This window comes from Rhineura floridana, chromosome 18, assembly GCF_030035675.1.
Source record: "Rhineura floridana isolate rRhiFlo1 chromosome 18, rRhiFlo1.hap2, whole genome shotgun sequence".
Classification (NCBI taxonomy): Eukaryota; Metazoa; Chordata; class Lepidosauria; order Squamata; family Rhineuridae; genus Rhineura; species Rhineura floridana.
Window position 1 is genome coordinate 19,892,580 of NC_084497.1, and position 15,051 is coordinate 19,907,630.

The 15,051-nt window shown below is 45.4% G+C and overlaps 1 protein-coding gene across 2 annotated transcripts; it reads left to right on the forward strand.

The window, feature by feature from the left end:
* Nucleotides 1-289: 289 nt before the first annotated feature.
* Nucleotides 290-4,662, forward strand: LOC133372696 (somatostatin-2-like). Of its 2 annotated transcripts, none has more exons than XM_061601633.1 (2): nucleotides 290-391; nucleotides 4,210-4,662. In XM_061601633.1, exons 1-2 carry the CDS (start codon nucleotides 290-292, stop codon nucleotides 4,432-4,434), a joined length of 327 nt encoding a protein of 108 aa, XP_061457617.1. In that variant the 3' UTR covers nucleotides 4,435-4,662. The 2 variants fall into 2 exon arrangements, 1 of the variants encoding a protein (XP_061457617.1); XR_009759527.1 differs by lacking the exon at nucleotides 290-391 and adding an exon at nucleotides 971-1,052 and having other exon boundaries at nucleotides 4,210-4,294.
* Nucleotides 4,663-15,051: the final 10,389 nt, after the last annotated feature.

Sequence of the window (15,051 nt, forward strand, 5' to 3'; positions counted from 1 at the left end):
TATTGCGCTTTTTTCCCCCCTTCTTCCTTCCACCACCAATTTAAAGTGTGCCCCTGGGCTTATCACTCTTCTGGATCACTACTCCTCATCTGCCAAGTGGGTTTGTGCTGACAGCCCTCTGAAGCATCATTGGCTTGCAAGGCGGATTTGACTGTCTGCGTCACTTGGCACAGTACAGGGAGGGCTTTATAAAAAGGCAGGTATTGCATCCCTCTTCTGAGACAGGATCGAACTAGGAAACAGCTCTGACTCTCAGCCTTACGCCAAGGAGCTTCCAGGGACATCTGCCATGCAGCTGGTAGCCAGGATCATAGCTGTTCTGCTGTTGGTCTGGAGCATGAGAGCATCCACGCTGCCCGGGGAGGATAAGTTTTCTCTACAGAGCAGCAGGGTGAGTTAGAAAGGACTGCATTCCTCAAGAATCTAGGACTTTGCACAGAAGGCTTTTAGGGGTTCTGGTGCTTTAAAAAAGACATTGAAAGTTGCCTAGCAGGGAGATATCTGTGCACAAGATGAGGGTTTGGAGGGGGGTTGGAGGGGGAAATAAGAACTGAAGTAAAGAATAGGGGATCTGAGGAAAGAATGAGTGGATGGGGGACCTGAGAAATGGTGAAAGTGAAATAGAGAGGAAGGAAAGGTCTCTGTGCGCCTTGCTCCAAGAGGGTTTTCCTAGAGTGAATATTGATTGAACTGGGAACTGGCAATGGATTGCAGAGAGAATAGGAGAACAGAAGATGAGCAGCACAACCCAATGCTCCGAAGTAAGTCCCTGTAGTGCTCAGCAGGGCTTATGCCCAGGTAAGTGGGGACTGGATTGCAGCTTTAAGGAATGAAAGAAAGGCTGAAAGAAAAGGTAGGAAGGAAAGGGAGGGAGGAGGAAATAGATCCAAGCAAAAGAGGAGGAAGAGGAGGAGACAAGGATCTTTATTTAAAGGCATGACCCTTGTTTAGAAAGGATGTCCCCTGTTCTGGGGAGAAGGGCTGGAGTTCGGTGGCAGAGCACCTGTTTTGCATGCAGAAGGTCCCAGTTTAATCCCCAACAGCATCTCCAGGTAGGGCTGGGAGAGAGTCTCCTTCTGAAATCCTGGAGAGCTGCTGCCAGTCGGTGTAGACAATACGGAGCTAGATGGACTCAATGGCCTGACGGGATAAGACAGCTTTCTTTGAATGTTTCACTTTTGTTTTGAATATATCTTGCCTTTGCAACACACCCTTTGTGTTTGAGATCTCAATCAGAAAAGCCTGCGAAGGAGCAGGTAGACTGGTCAAGTTAGACTGGCTTTTGTGAGAGTTGTTGAAGGTCACTGAGGCAGACAAATTTCCCATCTTTCTGGGACCTGATTTTGGAAGCCATAGGTGTTTCCCTTTTTTATGGTGTATCCACATTATTGAGGTCACCCAAGCCAGGACTGGGGACATTTTTGAGCTACTATCCCCAAGAGTTGCTAATTGTTTTCCCCATTAAACTGCAGGGCTCTGATGTGCCTTTGCCATCTAGAATCCAACAGGTGTGGCTCCTCTCCGTTTAGAGATATAGGGACTGCACCTGTTCCATTTCTGCCTGTTGTTAAATGCACTGCCGGTAAGGAGTAAAGTTTTATCCCAATTGCCAGGGCAATCCTTACCATGCGTCTTTACAGAAGTCCTGCTGAATTCAGTAGGACTTCCTCCCGGATAGGAGGGGTTAGGATTGCAGCCTTCATCTGCAGAGACATAAAGGCTAAAAATAAAAATAAAAACTGACTGGCTTGGATCAAGGATGGTGGTATACTATTAACTATTTTTGGATCTCACTGTTATGCGTGAGGAAACAAGCTAAGCTATCATTATTTCAATGTTAAATATCTTTTTTCACTATCACTCTGCGCAATTTAGCTCTGACTCTGATGAGCCACTGTCTTTATTGGATAGGAATCCTTATTTTAAAAAATGGACTGCCTTCAAGTTGATCCGGACTTATGGCAACCCTACGAAGAGGGTTTTCATAGTAAGCGGTATTCAGAGGGGGTTTACCATTGCCTCCCTCTGAGGCTGAGAGGCAGTGACTGGCCCAAGGTCACCCAGTGAGCTTCATGGCTGTGTGGGGATTCGAACTCTGGTCTCCCTGGTCGTAGTCCAACACTCTAACCACTACCCACACTGGCTCTCCCTTATTAAAAGCAAACTAGGAAATGAAGCCAGCACAGGCTTTTCCCCATGCCCATAGCTCAGTGGCTGAGCCATCTGCCTTACATGCAGAAGACCCAGGTTCAACCCCCAATGGCATCTCTAGGTAGGGTAGGAGAGACTCCTTGCCTGAAACGTTGGAGAACCACTGCCAGTCAGTGTAGACAGTACTGAGCTGGATGGACCAAGCGTCTGACTCAGTAGACAGCAGCTTCCTATGTTCCTACAACAAGCACTCTCTAACCTGAGACTCTGTGCCTTTAATGCATCCCTGGTCTACAGGTACAAAGGGGTTAGTAGTCACTAGGAATGGATCTGTCAATTTTGGGTCTCTCTATTTCTCATTTTTCCAATCTTAAATTCAATGATCCACATTTCTGCAGGAATTTGTGGTTTTTTGGGGGGGGTTAATTCTTTTTTTTTTGAATTTTTTTTTGAAAATTCATGAAAATTCTTCAGCATCTTAGTGCAAATTTCCCCTAATCAACACATTTTTGTAGGCAGTTTTGACTAATGTACATAATTTTGCAAGAAATTTCTCCTAATGCAATTTTTGCATGCTACTTTCGCTAGTATATCCATTTTTATGCACTTTCCTCTAATATATGAATTTTTGTAAATATTCTTTGGAGAGTTGCATTGCAAAATGCAGAAAAGTGCGAATTTCACAGGATGGCTGTGTTCAAGTCCTCACATTGTTTCAGAAAGGGTGAACTGGATAAAAGCAGCCTTAAATGCATGCTGATCAAATTTCTCCCCCCTTCCCTAATAGTCAGTCGGGTGTTTATTACTGTCAACTGATCAATCAGACAAAATACAAAGGGTCGGATTCAACTAAGTTCTACTGAAGCTGGACCCAAGTTAGTCATGCCCATGAACTTCAGTGGGTCTACTCTGAGTAGATTGGATACAGCCCGATGTATCAAGTGCAAAATTTCAGCAATAAAAACCGTTTAAAAAAACGACAAGCTGAGAACTAATTACTGTAGCAGATTTAAGAGACAGGACAATGCTCAGTGACAGTCAGAACATAGGAAGCTGCCTTTTACTGAGTCATACCCAGTGGTTCTTGTAGCTCAGTATTGTTAACACTGACCGGCAGCAGGGTTTCAGGCAGGGGACCTTTCCAGCCCTACCTGGAGATGTCGTTGGGAATTAAACTTGGGGCCTTCTGTGCACTCTGATGGAGCTATGGCCCTTCCCTTCAGACACAAGAACATAGGAAGCTGCCTTTGTAGTGAATCAGCCCATTGGTCCACCTATCTCAGTATTGACTACGCTGACTGGCAGCAGCTCTCCAGGGCTTCAGGCAGGAGTCTTTCCCGGTCCTTTCTGGAGATGCCGTTGGGGATTGAACTGGGGACCTTCTGCATGCAAGGCAGGTGCTCTGCCCCTGAGCTACAATCCATTCCCCTTTTGGAAGATGCAAAGTCTTTGGCGTCCCCGACGGGGAGGGGCTGTCATTGAGTGGCAGAGCAGCCGCTTTGCATGCAGAAGGCCCCCGGTTCAACTCCCAGCATCTCCACTTTAAAAATAACAGGGAGAAAGTGGGCACCTTTGTAAGAAGAGGATGCTGGACTGGACGCCCCTTCGGACTGATCCAGCAGCCCAGGCTCTTCTTCAGTTGAACTCCAGCTTCCATCGGTCCCAGTCAGCATGGCCATCCGGGCTGGGGCGCCAACAGCATCTGGAGAGCCACAGTCCTGCTTGTGGGCTTCCCACCAGCATCTGATTGGCCACGGATAGAAACAGGATGTACCTTTTGTCTGGTCCATTTGCAGCAGGGCTGTTCTTATGTGTCACAGCAAGGGAGGGCGGTTGCCTTCATGCCCTGCCTGGGAGCTTCCTGGAGGCATCTGACTGGGATGGGTCTTTTCTCTGATCCTCCAGGGCTCTTCTTATTTTCTCTGTGTAATTTACCTCCCACTGCAGCTCTGTTTCTTTCTTTGTGGACTTCACATCCTCCACTAAGAGAGTAAAACCTAATGGGTCCTCTTTGCCTTCTCTCCTCCCTCGCCTTCCTGCTTGCTTTTTTGACGACAGGAGCAAACCAAAGCCCGAAAAGGTCTGATCCTGAAAATGCTGGCCGATCTACTGGACGGGATGGATGTGGACCGTGACACAGCCGCTTCCTCCAACTCGGAAAATCTGCTCGAAGGCAAACTGGAAGAAGAGCCCTCGGTGTTGGAGAGGTTATCCCAGCTCACCCAGAGGGATCGCAAAGCCCCCTGTAAAAACTTCTTCTGGAAAACATTCACCGCTTGCTAACACCTCCACCAGTGAGCTGTTCCCCGGCCCTCCACCCCTCCTCTTTGCCTCTGGATCTGGGGGGGGGAGCTCCAACTCATCTCCCACAATGTAGGGTTGCCAACTGGAGGAGGGGGAATTCATAGGCATGACCTGCTCCTGTCCCTTTAACAGAGGTTTGATTTGCATATCCTCTTCCCTCCCGTCTCTTTTTCCTTTTGTGCCATGTCTTTAATTGTAAGCCTGAGAGGAGGGGTTGTCTTGCTCTAATTGATGGCATGAAAGCTGCTAAGGAAGCCTTTTTGGCTGAAATACAGATGCTCTAAATAATGCTAATGGGTTGCATCCAACTTTAGTCCTGCTCAGTGTAGACAAGGGATGGGGGAGCAATTGGATTCAGTTCACATTTGTAGGGGAACTTACCTAATTCACACTCTCTGAAAGAATACATGAACCAGCATTCAGGCATCCTTCAAAATTTGCACTCCTCTGAATTTTGCAAAGCAGTTCTCCAGCCAAGTAACATTGCAAAAAAAGAAGAATGCACATACTAGGGTAAAGCATGCATAAAAAATGCACACATAAAAATTGGAAGGGTGGGATGTACATAAAATCACTAAATAAATGTGTGAAAATAGCCAGATAAAAATGTATTTATATTAGAGAAAATCCCTTTGCAAAAAATGTGTAGATTAGGCAAAAGCCATGCTTTTTTGGTGATGGTGCTTGCCAGTATGGAGTACTGGCAGCTCTTTTTTCCTGCCCATGGCAACCATTTTGGCACCAATTGCACTTTTATCAAGGTATGAGTACCAGCACCTCACAAAATCATAGAAATGTAGAATCATAGAGTTGGAAGGGGCCTATAAGGCCATCGAGTCCAACGCCCTGTTCAATGCAGGTATCCAAATGCAGGAATATTCATTTTTTACCAAACAAAGCGCTGGGCAAAACTATATACAAAGATGTGTATACTGGGGAAAGTCACACTAAAAGGCTGCTGAACTTCCATGACTTGGTTTTATTTTTTTAAAAAATGCAAGCTGATGTGGACAACTGAGCTGAAGAACAGAAAAAACAGACACAAAGAAAAACTGAAATTGACAGATTTGCCCATCCCTGCAGTAGACCCACTGGCATGAACGAGCGTGACTATCTTCATTTCAATGGGTCTACTCTGAGTAAAATTGGAATACAACCCAATAAAGAGAGAAATGGGTAGATGAGGGTGGGTGTGTTTTTGTGGCACAGACTAAAATGGGCTTCTCTTATGTGGCATGCAGCAGAATTTGAGGGAGGGGTTTTCATGACACAGAGCCACGGGCAGCTGGTGACTCCATGTCAGTGGGGCTGTGGAATCCACTCTGGGTGCACCTTGGACAGCTCCTTGGAAGTACACACTAAAACCCGGAATGGGTTCACAGCCCCACTGACATGGAGCCACAAGAGCAGACCACAACTGACTGCAAGTCTGCTACCGCAGATCAAACAGGCCTGTTAACAGGGACTGCTAACATGGGAGCAGTTCAAATGCTGGCGACTCACTTCCCCACACTGTGCACCATCCATGGCCTTGCTAGAATACAACAAACTCAACCGGCCATTGTAAAATAGCATCTGCCCATCTGTGGCTTCTTGGCTTCTTTTTTAAAAAACGAAAAATAATCCTTATCCAATGTTTCAAATTTTTTGTTTTATTGGCTGTTCCATTTGCAAATAAAGCATGGCCTACAGGCGCCTTGGGAACGCAGCCCGACATTTATTGTTATTGTTTTATTTTGTCGTGGTGTGTCATGAAAGAGTCCGCTCCGTTGTGTTTAATCTGGGACAGATTAACAAGCATAGGTAAAGGATGGAACTCGCTCCGACAACAGGTAAGGAAGGCCACTAACTTAGATGGCTGTAAAAGAGGATTAGACAAATTCATAGAGAAGGAGAATGCTATCAGTGGCTACTAGACACGGTGGCTATGTTCTGCCTCTACAGTGGGAGGCAATAAGCCTCTGAATATCACTTGCTAGGAATTGCAAGCGGGGGTCCTGCCAGTAGCATACTGGCAAATTCAGAAGTGCAGGGTCCCTTCATAATAGTCACAGCTACCACCACCCCTTTTTTGATGCTGGGTTGAGAATGAAATCCTTGTTAATACCTTCTCCCACAACAACACACATTCCTAGGAGCCAATAAGCGTGAAAGGGGAGGGTGTTAGCTGCTGAGAAGAATCTTCTTAATGGCTGACTCGCCTCCTTTCACTCTGATTGACTCCAATCAGCAGGAAGGGACAAGGAAGCATGTTAGAAGACTCTTCTCAGTGGCTAAGACACCCCCCTTTCATGCTGATTGGTTCATAGGATGCTGGAGACAAAGGGACCAACCTGGGACTCTGCTCACAAAAAAGCAAAGGGGTCTAAGACCCCCAGAGACCCTGGATGACTACACCTCTGGGTCCTGCTTGCGGGCTTCTCATAGACATCTGGTTGGCCACTGTAAGAACAGGATGCTGGACTTATCCCCAGGCTGCTTTTTGGGTGCCCCAAACAAGGCTAGGTGGCTGGGTCTAGTTGCCATTTGACATTTCCCACAGTAACCCTAAAGAACAGTACATTTGAGGCATTCTGAAATAAAAGTTAGGCCTGTCCATCTAGAGCTCTGATGGTGACCCTCACCTCCAGGCAAGCCCAGGAATGGAGGAGGGGCCCCACCAGATCCCCTTCAAATATTGGTGTTCCAGTTTTGTGTGGGCCTTTGGCTGAGCTGTGCTAAGCATAAATGCACCCATCTCATCCTCTTTGACACTGTTTCCCATCGCAATTCACTTCCTCTGGACCCAATCCATTGCATATCCCAGAGATAGAGGCTAATGAGCTGGTGCTACTCAGTAGCAGGGGGAGGCCTGAGGGTATTTTGACCAAGGGACACTCCAGACAAACACACCTATCCCATAAGTCTGGCATCAGAAATGGCAATATCCATAAACCAGAGGGAGAACATTTCAACCTCCCCAGGACACTGGCGTTAAGGTGGTCATTGTGGAACAAAGGAGAAATACAGTGTGAGACAGCAGAATGACAATTGATCAAGAAGTTCAATGCCATCCCTTTTGGGTTAAATGGAGACACGATTTTTATCACACGCTTATGTGTGTTAATTTGCTTACCGATGCCAAGTGACTGTTTCTTGTGAACGGTTCCCTGCTCCACTACTTTCCAAGCAATGCTGAGTCACACAGAATAGTAGAGTTGGAAGGGGCCTATAAGGCCATCAAGTCCAACCCCCTGCGCAATGCAGGAATCCAAATCAAAGCATTCCCGACAGATGGCTGTCCAGCTGCCTCTTGAATGCCTTCAGTGTCGGAGAGCCCACTACCTCTCTAGGTCATTGGCTCCATTGTCGTATGGCTCTAACAGGAAGTTTTTCCTGATGTCCAGTCGAAATCTGGCTTCCTGCAACTTGAGCCCATTAGTCAATTGTCATCACTCTGCTACTGGAAAGGGTGTGCCTATTTAACATGCATCATGGGTTGTATCCAATGGTAGTCCTACTCAGAGTAGACCCATTGAAGTTAATTGACATGACTAACCAAGGTCCAGTAATTTCAATGGGTCCACTCTAAGTAGGATTTAGTTGGATACAACTCTTAAACTCTAATTATCACCGCCTATACATTTTGCATCCCACTATCCTTCAGCTACACCTGACAATTTTCTCCTTTACATACTTGCCATCTAGGATCCAGTCAGAGGCAATATACTTCCAAATCCCAGTTGTTGGAAACCACGGGGGGGGGGGAGTGCTCTTGAGCTCAGGTCCTGCTTGTGGTCTTTCCATAGAGTCATCTGGTTGGCCACTGTGAGAACAGGAGGCTGGACTAGATCGGCTTTGATGACCTGATCCAGCAGGCTCTTCTTACATACTTATGATGTCACACTTTTGATGAAATGGGTTTAAGTCCACAAAAGCTTGTGCCACAATAAATTGGATCATCTTTAAGGTGCTACAATACCCTTTGCTGTTTCCCTCTTCTAAAGAGAACCCCCCTGCAGTTCTCACTGTACCTTTCTGGCCATGACAGTACAGTTGTGCTTCAGAAATATGTTCTGATGGGTCCACAGAAATATTCCAAAGCAGGTCCTCACCGGGGAAGTTTGGAGAATTAAGCAGGAGAGACCAGTTAGCCAAGAACTCATTTTAGGATCAAGACACAAATGGATAAATCTTTTTATCTTAAGTAAAAAAAAGTCAGGAAGGAAGGTAAGGTAGAACTATAAATGGAGCCAGATGAGTTATCTTACTAAGAAGCTGAGTAGAGTTGGCTTTCAGTTTTTTGGTGAGACCTTGAGGAATGTGTTTTTAAGACCTTTTTGTACTTCTGAAAATCACGCTAACACCTCCCTCTCGTTTCCCAATGGCCGTTTCCCCAGCTCTCACTCGCTTGGCCCCCACCACCTGAGTTAGCAATTGGAGGGAATGTCATAAGACTGATACAAACAAAGAAAACACAATGAACGTCAATTTGTTGCAGACACTGAAGCAGCAACTCCAGACAAAGAACATTTCTCACCACCACCCAACATGCTTGGCTAAAATCCTACAGATAAACCAGCGCTGCAATCAAAACATCTGGTCTCCGGAGAGGCACAAACAGCGCAGCCGGAATCTTTGGTAGTCAACAAGGCGTCAAAAAAGCAGCCTGACAAACAAGCCAAGTGCCAAAGGGAAATGTGCCCTTTGCAAGGAAAGATGGGGAGGTGTGCATGAAGGGGAGCGAGGAGGCTATCACATTGGTAGAGCTGCTCACTAGGCTAGGAGAGCAGAAACGTGAAAAACCCGACCCTGCCCTGCATGGAGAAACCATGTCTCCTTGCAACCAACTCTGATGGCATGGCACTGAGGGAGACGGAAGCGCTGCATTCGGTGCATCCTCCCCGACTCCCAATATTGAGCCTCGTGGCTTTTGCACAGCCCATCTGGCTTGATGGAAAGAGAAAATGCTGGAGAATTTGGTACTTTACTTGGGAAAAATGTGGAGTAATCTGTTTATTTGCTAGCATATTGCTTAGAGCAGTGATCTTCAACCTTGGGTCCCCAGATGTTATTGGACTACAACCCCCATCATCCACTGCCAGCTTAGCCAATGGTCAGAGACGATGGGAGTTGTAGGCTCCTGCTGGGAGGAAGGGCAGGATATGAATCAAATAATAAAATAAATAATAATAAATAGTAAACACTTCTCTCAGGCATTTTAGTATGTGTTTTTAAATTGTTTTAAATTTTTAAATTTAAATTTTTTAAAAAAATGTGTTTTAAATTTGTATATTTGTTTTTAATATTTTTAATTTACTGTATGCCCAGAGAGCTTCAGCTATGGGGCTGTATATAAATGTAATAAACAAACAAACAAATAAATTGTCCAGCAATATCTGGGGATCCGAGGTTGAAGAACAGTGGCTTCGAGCCGTAGAAAGCAAAGTCCTGCTTGTGGGCTTTCCAAAGCGATCTGGTTGGCCACTGGACTAGATGGGCCATTGACCGGATCCGCAGGGCCCTTCTGATGTTCTTATTCATTATACTCTTCCTGGGTTGCTTTAAAAGAGGGGTAGGCAAATTCATTCAGGATAAGACCACTAAGTAAGATGGTTATATATTATCCCCATGTTGGAGGCACTGTGTCTCTGAGTTCCTGGGAATCACAAGTGGAGCGAGCACCGTTGCACTAGATGGGCCTTGGGTCTGATCCACCAGGGCTCTTCTTATTCTTCTTGTGAACACTCGGGCGCAGAAGCAAGCGCACACAGTGGTAGCTTTGAGGCATAATCAACACGGGCCTCAAAGCCCAGCAAGTTCAAAGCACTCGAGGTTTCTTCTCTGCTTTGCTCCAGAAGCTGGTTGCCAAATTAGTTGCCAAAACAACAGAGGCCAAGGATCTGATCTCAAACCTCTGCTTCAGCACAAGCATGTGAGAAGGAAGGAAGGTGACCCACCACTGGGAGCTGGCAGAGTGGAAAATGCCACCTGATCCCTCTAACAGAGCAGAAAATCCAGGCCGACACTCAGCTGGTGAGGACGTGGGCTGATGAAACTCAGGAAGGATTTAGCTGAGGAAGGTGGAATCGCTGCACAGAAAGAAACTCCAGGCATGCAGCTTGAATCACAGGGGAGGGCTCCAAAGGGAAGTTCATGATGAAGACGTCAGTGTCTGCAGCTTGTGAACCCAGCATGGTGAGGTGAGGGTGGAGCACCTCCTTGCATCGCTTTTCATCATGACTGAACAGCAGAATCTGAATGGCAAAAGACATCCCAGATAAATCAGGAGCAGGAAAAAAAACCCAAGAGACTTAGGGTGTCACTGCAATCATTCTGCTTATCTGCAAAGGAACAGAGCTCCAGGCATGATATAAGAGCATAAGAAGAGCCCTGAAGCTGGATCAGACCAGAGGCTCATATAGTCCAGCATCCTGTTCTCATAGTGGCCAATCAGATTCCTCTAGGAAGCACACAGGGGGGCATAAAGGAAAGAGCCCCTCTCTCACTTTTTCAGGACAGCCCTGAAAAAAAGCCCTATGAGGAGAGACTGAAAGAACTGGGCATGTTTAGCCTGGAGAAGAGAAGACTGAGGGGAGATATGATAGCACTCTTCAAGTACATTAAAGGTTGCCACACAGAGGAGGGCCGGGATCTCTTCTCAGTCGTCGCACAGTGCAGGACATGGAATAATGGGCTCAAGTTGCAGGAAGCCAGATTTCAACTGGACATCAGGAAAAACTTCCTAACTGTTAGAGCCATACGACAATGGAATCAATTACCTAGAGAGGTAGTGGGCTCTCCAATACTGGAGGCATTCAAGAGGCAGCTGGACAGCCATCTCTCGGGAATGCTTTGATTTGGATCCCTGCACTGAGCAGGGGGTTGGACTTGATGGCTTTACAGGCCCCTTCCAACTCTACAATTCTATGATTCTACGAAGCTGGATCAGACCAGAGTCTCATCTAGTCCAGCAGCCTGTTCTTACCGTAGCAAACCAGGTGCCCCAATGGGAAGCCCGCATGTAGAACTTGGGGGCAACAGTGCTCTCCCCCCTTGTGATTCACAGCAACGGGTATTAAGGGAAAGGACATAGCTCAGTGGTAGGGCATCTGTTTTGCATGGAGAAGGCCCCAGGTGCAACCCCCTGCATTTCCAGGTAGGGCTGAGAATGTCCCCTGTCAGAAACCATTGAGAGCCTCCACGAGTCAATGTTGACAATACTGAGCTAGATGGTTTCACTCAGAATAAGGCAACTTCCTATATCCATCCAGGCCAGTATTGTCTGATCTGACTGGCAGAGAGTCTACAGGGTCTCAGAATCCTTATCATCCTGTTCCTTGTAACAGGAGATGCTGGGGATTGAACCTGGGACCTTCTGCATGCAAAAAGAACAGTTGCTCTGCTCCTAAGCTATAAGCGGTCTCCTTTCTAGGAATCTTCGCTCTGAAGCAAAGATGGGGGAACCTGTGGCCCTCTAGATCTCACTGGTCTCCAACTCACATCATCCCTGACCATTGGGCCATATTGATGGCATCCAGAGGGCCATAGGTTCCCCATCCCTGAACTAGACCATCACTTGCCTTTAATGCCCTGAACTAGCCTCCATCACAACTCTCCCTTCTTTAATGCAGGAATGGGGAACCTGTGGCTCTCCAGATGTTGCTGGACTCCAACTCCCGCCCATTGGCCATGCTGGCTGCTGGGGTTGACAAAAGCTGGAGCCCAACAATATCTGAAGGGTCACAGATTCCCCAAACCCTAGTGCAGAGACATTCATTCCAGAGGGGTAACCATATCAGTCCACTACAGCAAAGCCACATGCATATATTTTTGTCTCTAAGGTGCCAGAAAACCTTTTTTCTGTAGGTGTATGTATGTTTGATCTTAGTATAGAATAAAGAGGACTGGGGATGGAAGGAGAATGTATTCTTTTTTGTTTGCTACCAGAGATGGGAGAAAAGGAGGTTGTCAAAATAGAAGGAAAAAAAAGAGAGAGGCTAAACCATCCCTCTTGTTGATGCCAGATTAATCTCTCCCATTTACCTTCTGGGCTCTCCTTAACAGCATCGTAATGACCAAAGATTGCCTCTGATAAATTGTTGCTGAAGTTTGCCTCATCGTGGCTGCCATGCCAAGGGACGAGCCATTATTCTTTCAATTTAGCCCCTCTGATGCCTGTTAACATACCTTGGGTTCTCCATATGGTGCTCCTTCGCCCAGCTTGCAGGGCAACTGACCAAGTCTAACCCCACCCACCCGCTCATGCCCTGGAGGACGGCCTAATGAGAATAAATGGAAAGTCATTTCATGGCAAATGGGACACAGATGGTTCAAAATGGCTTTTTCTCTTGGCCGCTTTGAAACAGATAGATGACAGATAGATGATAGATGATAGATAGATAGATAGATTTTAAACTGTGAACTGCCCAGAAAAGACATGGTTGATTCAATGTGGATTGGTGGGCACCAGTCTAAGCCTCTATATTTATCTGTATAGACTCTGATATCTCTATTCCAGATGACTGGGGCCTCGCAATAATCATCCCCATCTATAAAAAAGGTAACAAACTAGATCCAGCTGATTATAGACCAATTAGCCTGCTTAACATCATTAGTAAAATCTACACCAATCATCTATGCGAGAAACTATTAACGTGGATGGAACAAGAAAACATCTTGGTCGAGGAACAGGCGGGATTCAGAGCTGGCCGTTCCATGCTGGACCATGGCTTGGTCTTACAACATTTGATAGAAAAATACTCATCACCGACAGGAGGATCCCTTTATACAGCTTTCATTTATTTTAAAGCGGCTTTTGACTCGGTACCAAGACATAAACTTTGGGAGAGACTAGAGTCTACAACTATTGATAGGCGCTTGCTCGCACTAATACGCTGTTTATACGATTCCACCTACTTGCGTATTAGATACAATAGAGCTGGCTAACTTTCCAGGGCCATCCCAACCTACAAAGGTGTCAAACAGTTCTGGCTCCCCTGTTATTCAAACTATATATCAACACCTTGGCAATAACTTTAACATCAACAGATACTCACCATCCCACTTTGTCTAATAGACCTGTATCGACTCTCATTTATGCTGATGATGTGGTCCCCCTTTCTTTATCACCAGTGGGGTTGAAACGATTGTTGAATGGCCTGGCTAATTATTGCAGAAAAGAACTCCTTGAGATCAATTATGATAAATCGAAAGTTGTGGTCTTTACTAGAAGGAGAGCACATCATCGATGGCAGATTAATAATCACCCAGTAGAGCAAGTCATGTCCTATAAATATCTTGGAATGATATTTCATTCCACAGGATCATGGCGAATGCAGATAAAAAATGCCACTGCCAATGCACATAGAACTGCAAGGGCACTTCTCTCCTTTTACTATAATAAAGGAGGACAACATATCCCCTCTGCCATCCAAATTTTTGTGACCAAAATCATTACTCAGTTACTTTATGGCGCACAAATAGGTATCTATGATAATTATGTGCCTTTAGAAACTGTGCAGACAAAGTTCCTAGGATCGATCTTTGGTATTCCTTCCTGCATACCTAATGTAATTTTGCAGCTAGAAGCTGGGCTCATTATAATGAAGGCATGCATAAAGTTGCTCAAAACCAACCTATGGCTAAAATTGCTATATGCACCATCAGGACTGGCCCCATTAACGCTACCTGATACCTTTTGTTCAAGATGGAAAAAGTCCTTAACATCTATATTACACTCATTAGGCTTCTCTCCATCTATGATCCAGACGTTAGGCTACGCCGAAGCCAAAACTTATATGGCTCAAAGAATTTATGATATCGAACTGCAAACTCACTTAGCCCGAGCTGCAGTATTTTCCTGCTCTGGTCTTATATATAACACTCAACCATTCACTTCAGCCCACTATCTGTCTACTCTGACAATCCCTAGATTTAGATTAGCATTCACTCTCACAAAACTTAATATACTACCCTCTGCACTTCTAGAGGGCAGATTTAAGAAACTTCCACTAGCCAAACGGGTATGCCCTTGCGATAACAGCACAGTGGAGTCGGTTGACCATGTCCTACTTCGATGCCCATTTTATCAAGACTCTCAGGCAGCTCTAATTATTCCTACTCTATCAGGAATCTCCAGTAAAGATGAAACCTTACAGACAGACTATTTACTGTCAGATTATAATTCCTACGTATCAACTAAGGTAGCCTATTTTTGCGTGGCCACCATCCTCTCTTGAAAGCTCATAATGGCCTCCCAATTTACATAAGTCTTATCCATATTCAGGTTATAGTTCCTTTAAGTTGTTGGAGAACCCTGTTTTAAAACCAATCCCAAAGATACAGTAAAATATCTTTTGTTGCCAAATAAATAATTCTGGACGGGATACTGATTTTAAATTTTTTACTAGAAATATTGTTTATGCAGTATTTTAAAGAAATTTTAGGCTTTATTTTAAAACCAGTTTTTAATGATAGTCACTGTCTGTATAAATGTTTTATTACTTGCTGGTCTATGACCGTAATAAATTTGATTTGATTTGATTTGACATGGTTGATTGGATAGCATATAAATGCCTCTGCTTTGCATGCAGAAGATCCCAGTTTCAGTCCCCA

Coding starts and splice junctions, on each gene's coding strand:
- LOC133372696 (XM_061601633.1), top strand. CDS start 290: ATGCAGCTGGTAGCCAGGATCATAGCTGTTCTGCTGTTGGTCTGGAGC. Junction 392..4,209: donor TTTCTCTACAGAGCAGCAGG/GTGAGTTAGAAA, acceptor TTTTGACGACAG/GAGCAAACCAAAGCCCGAAA.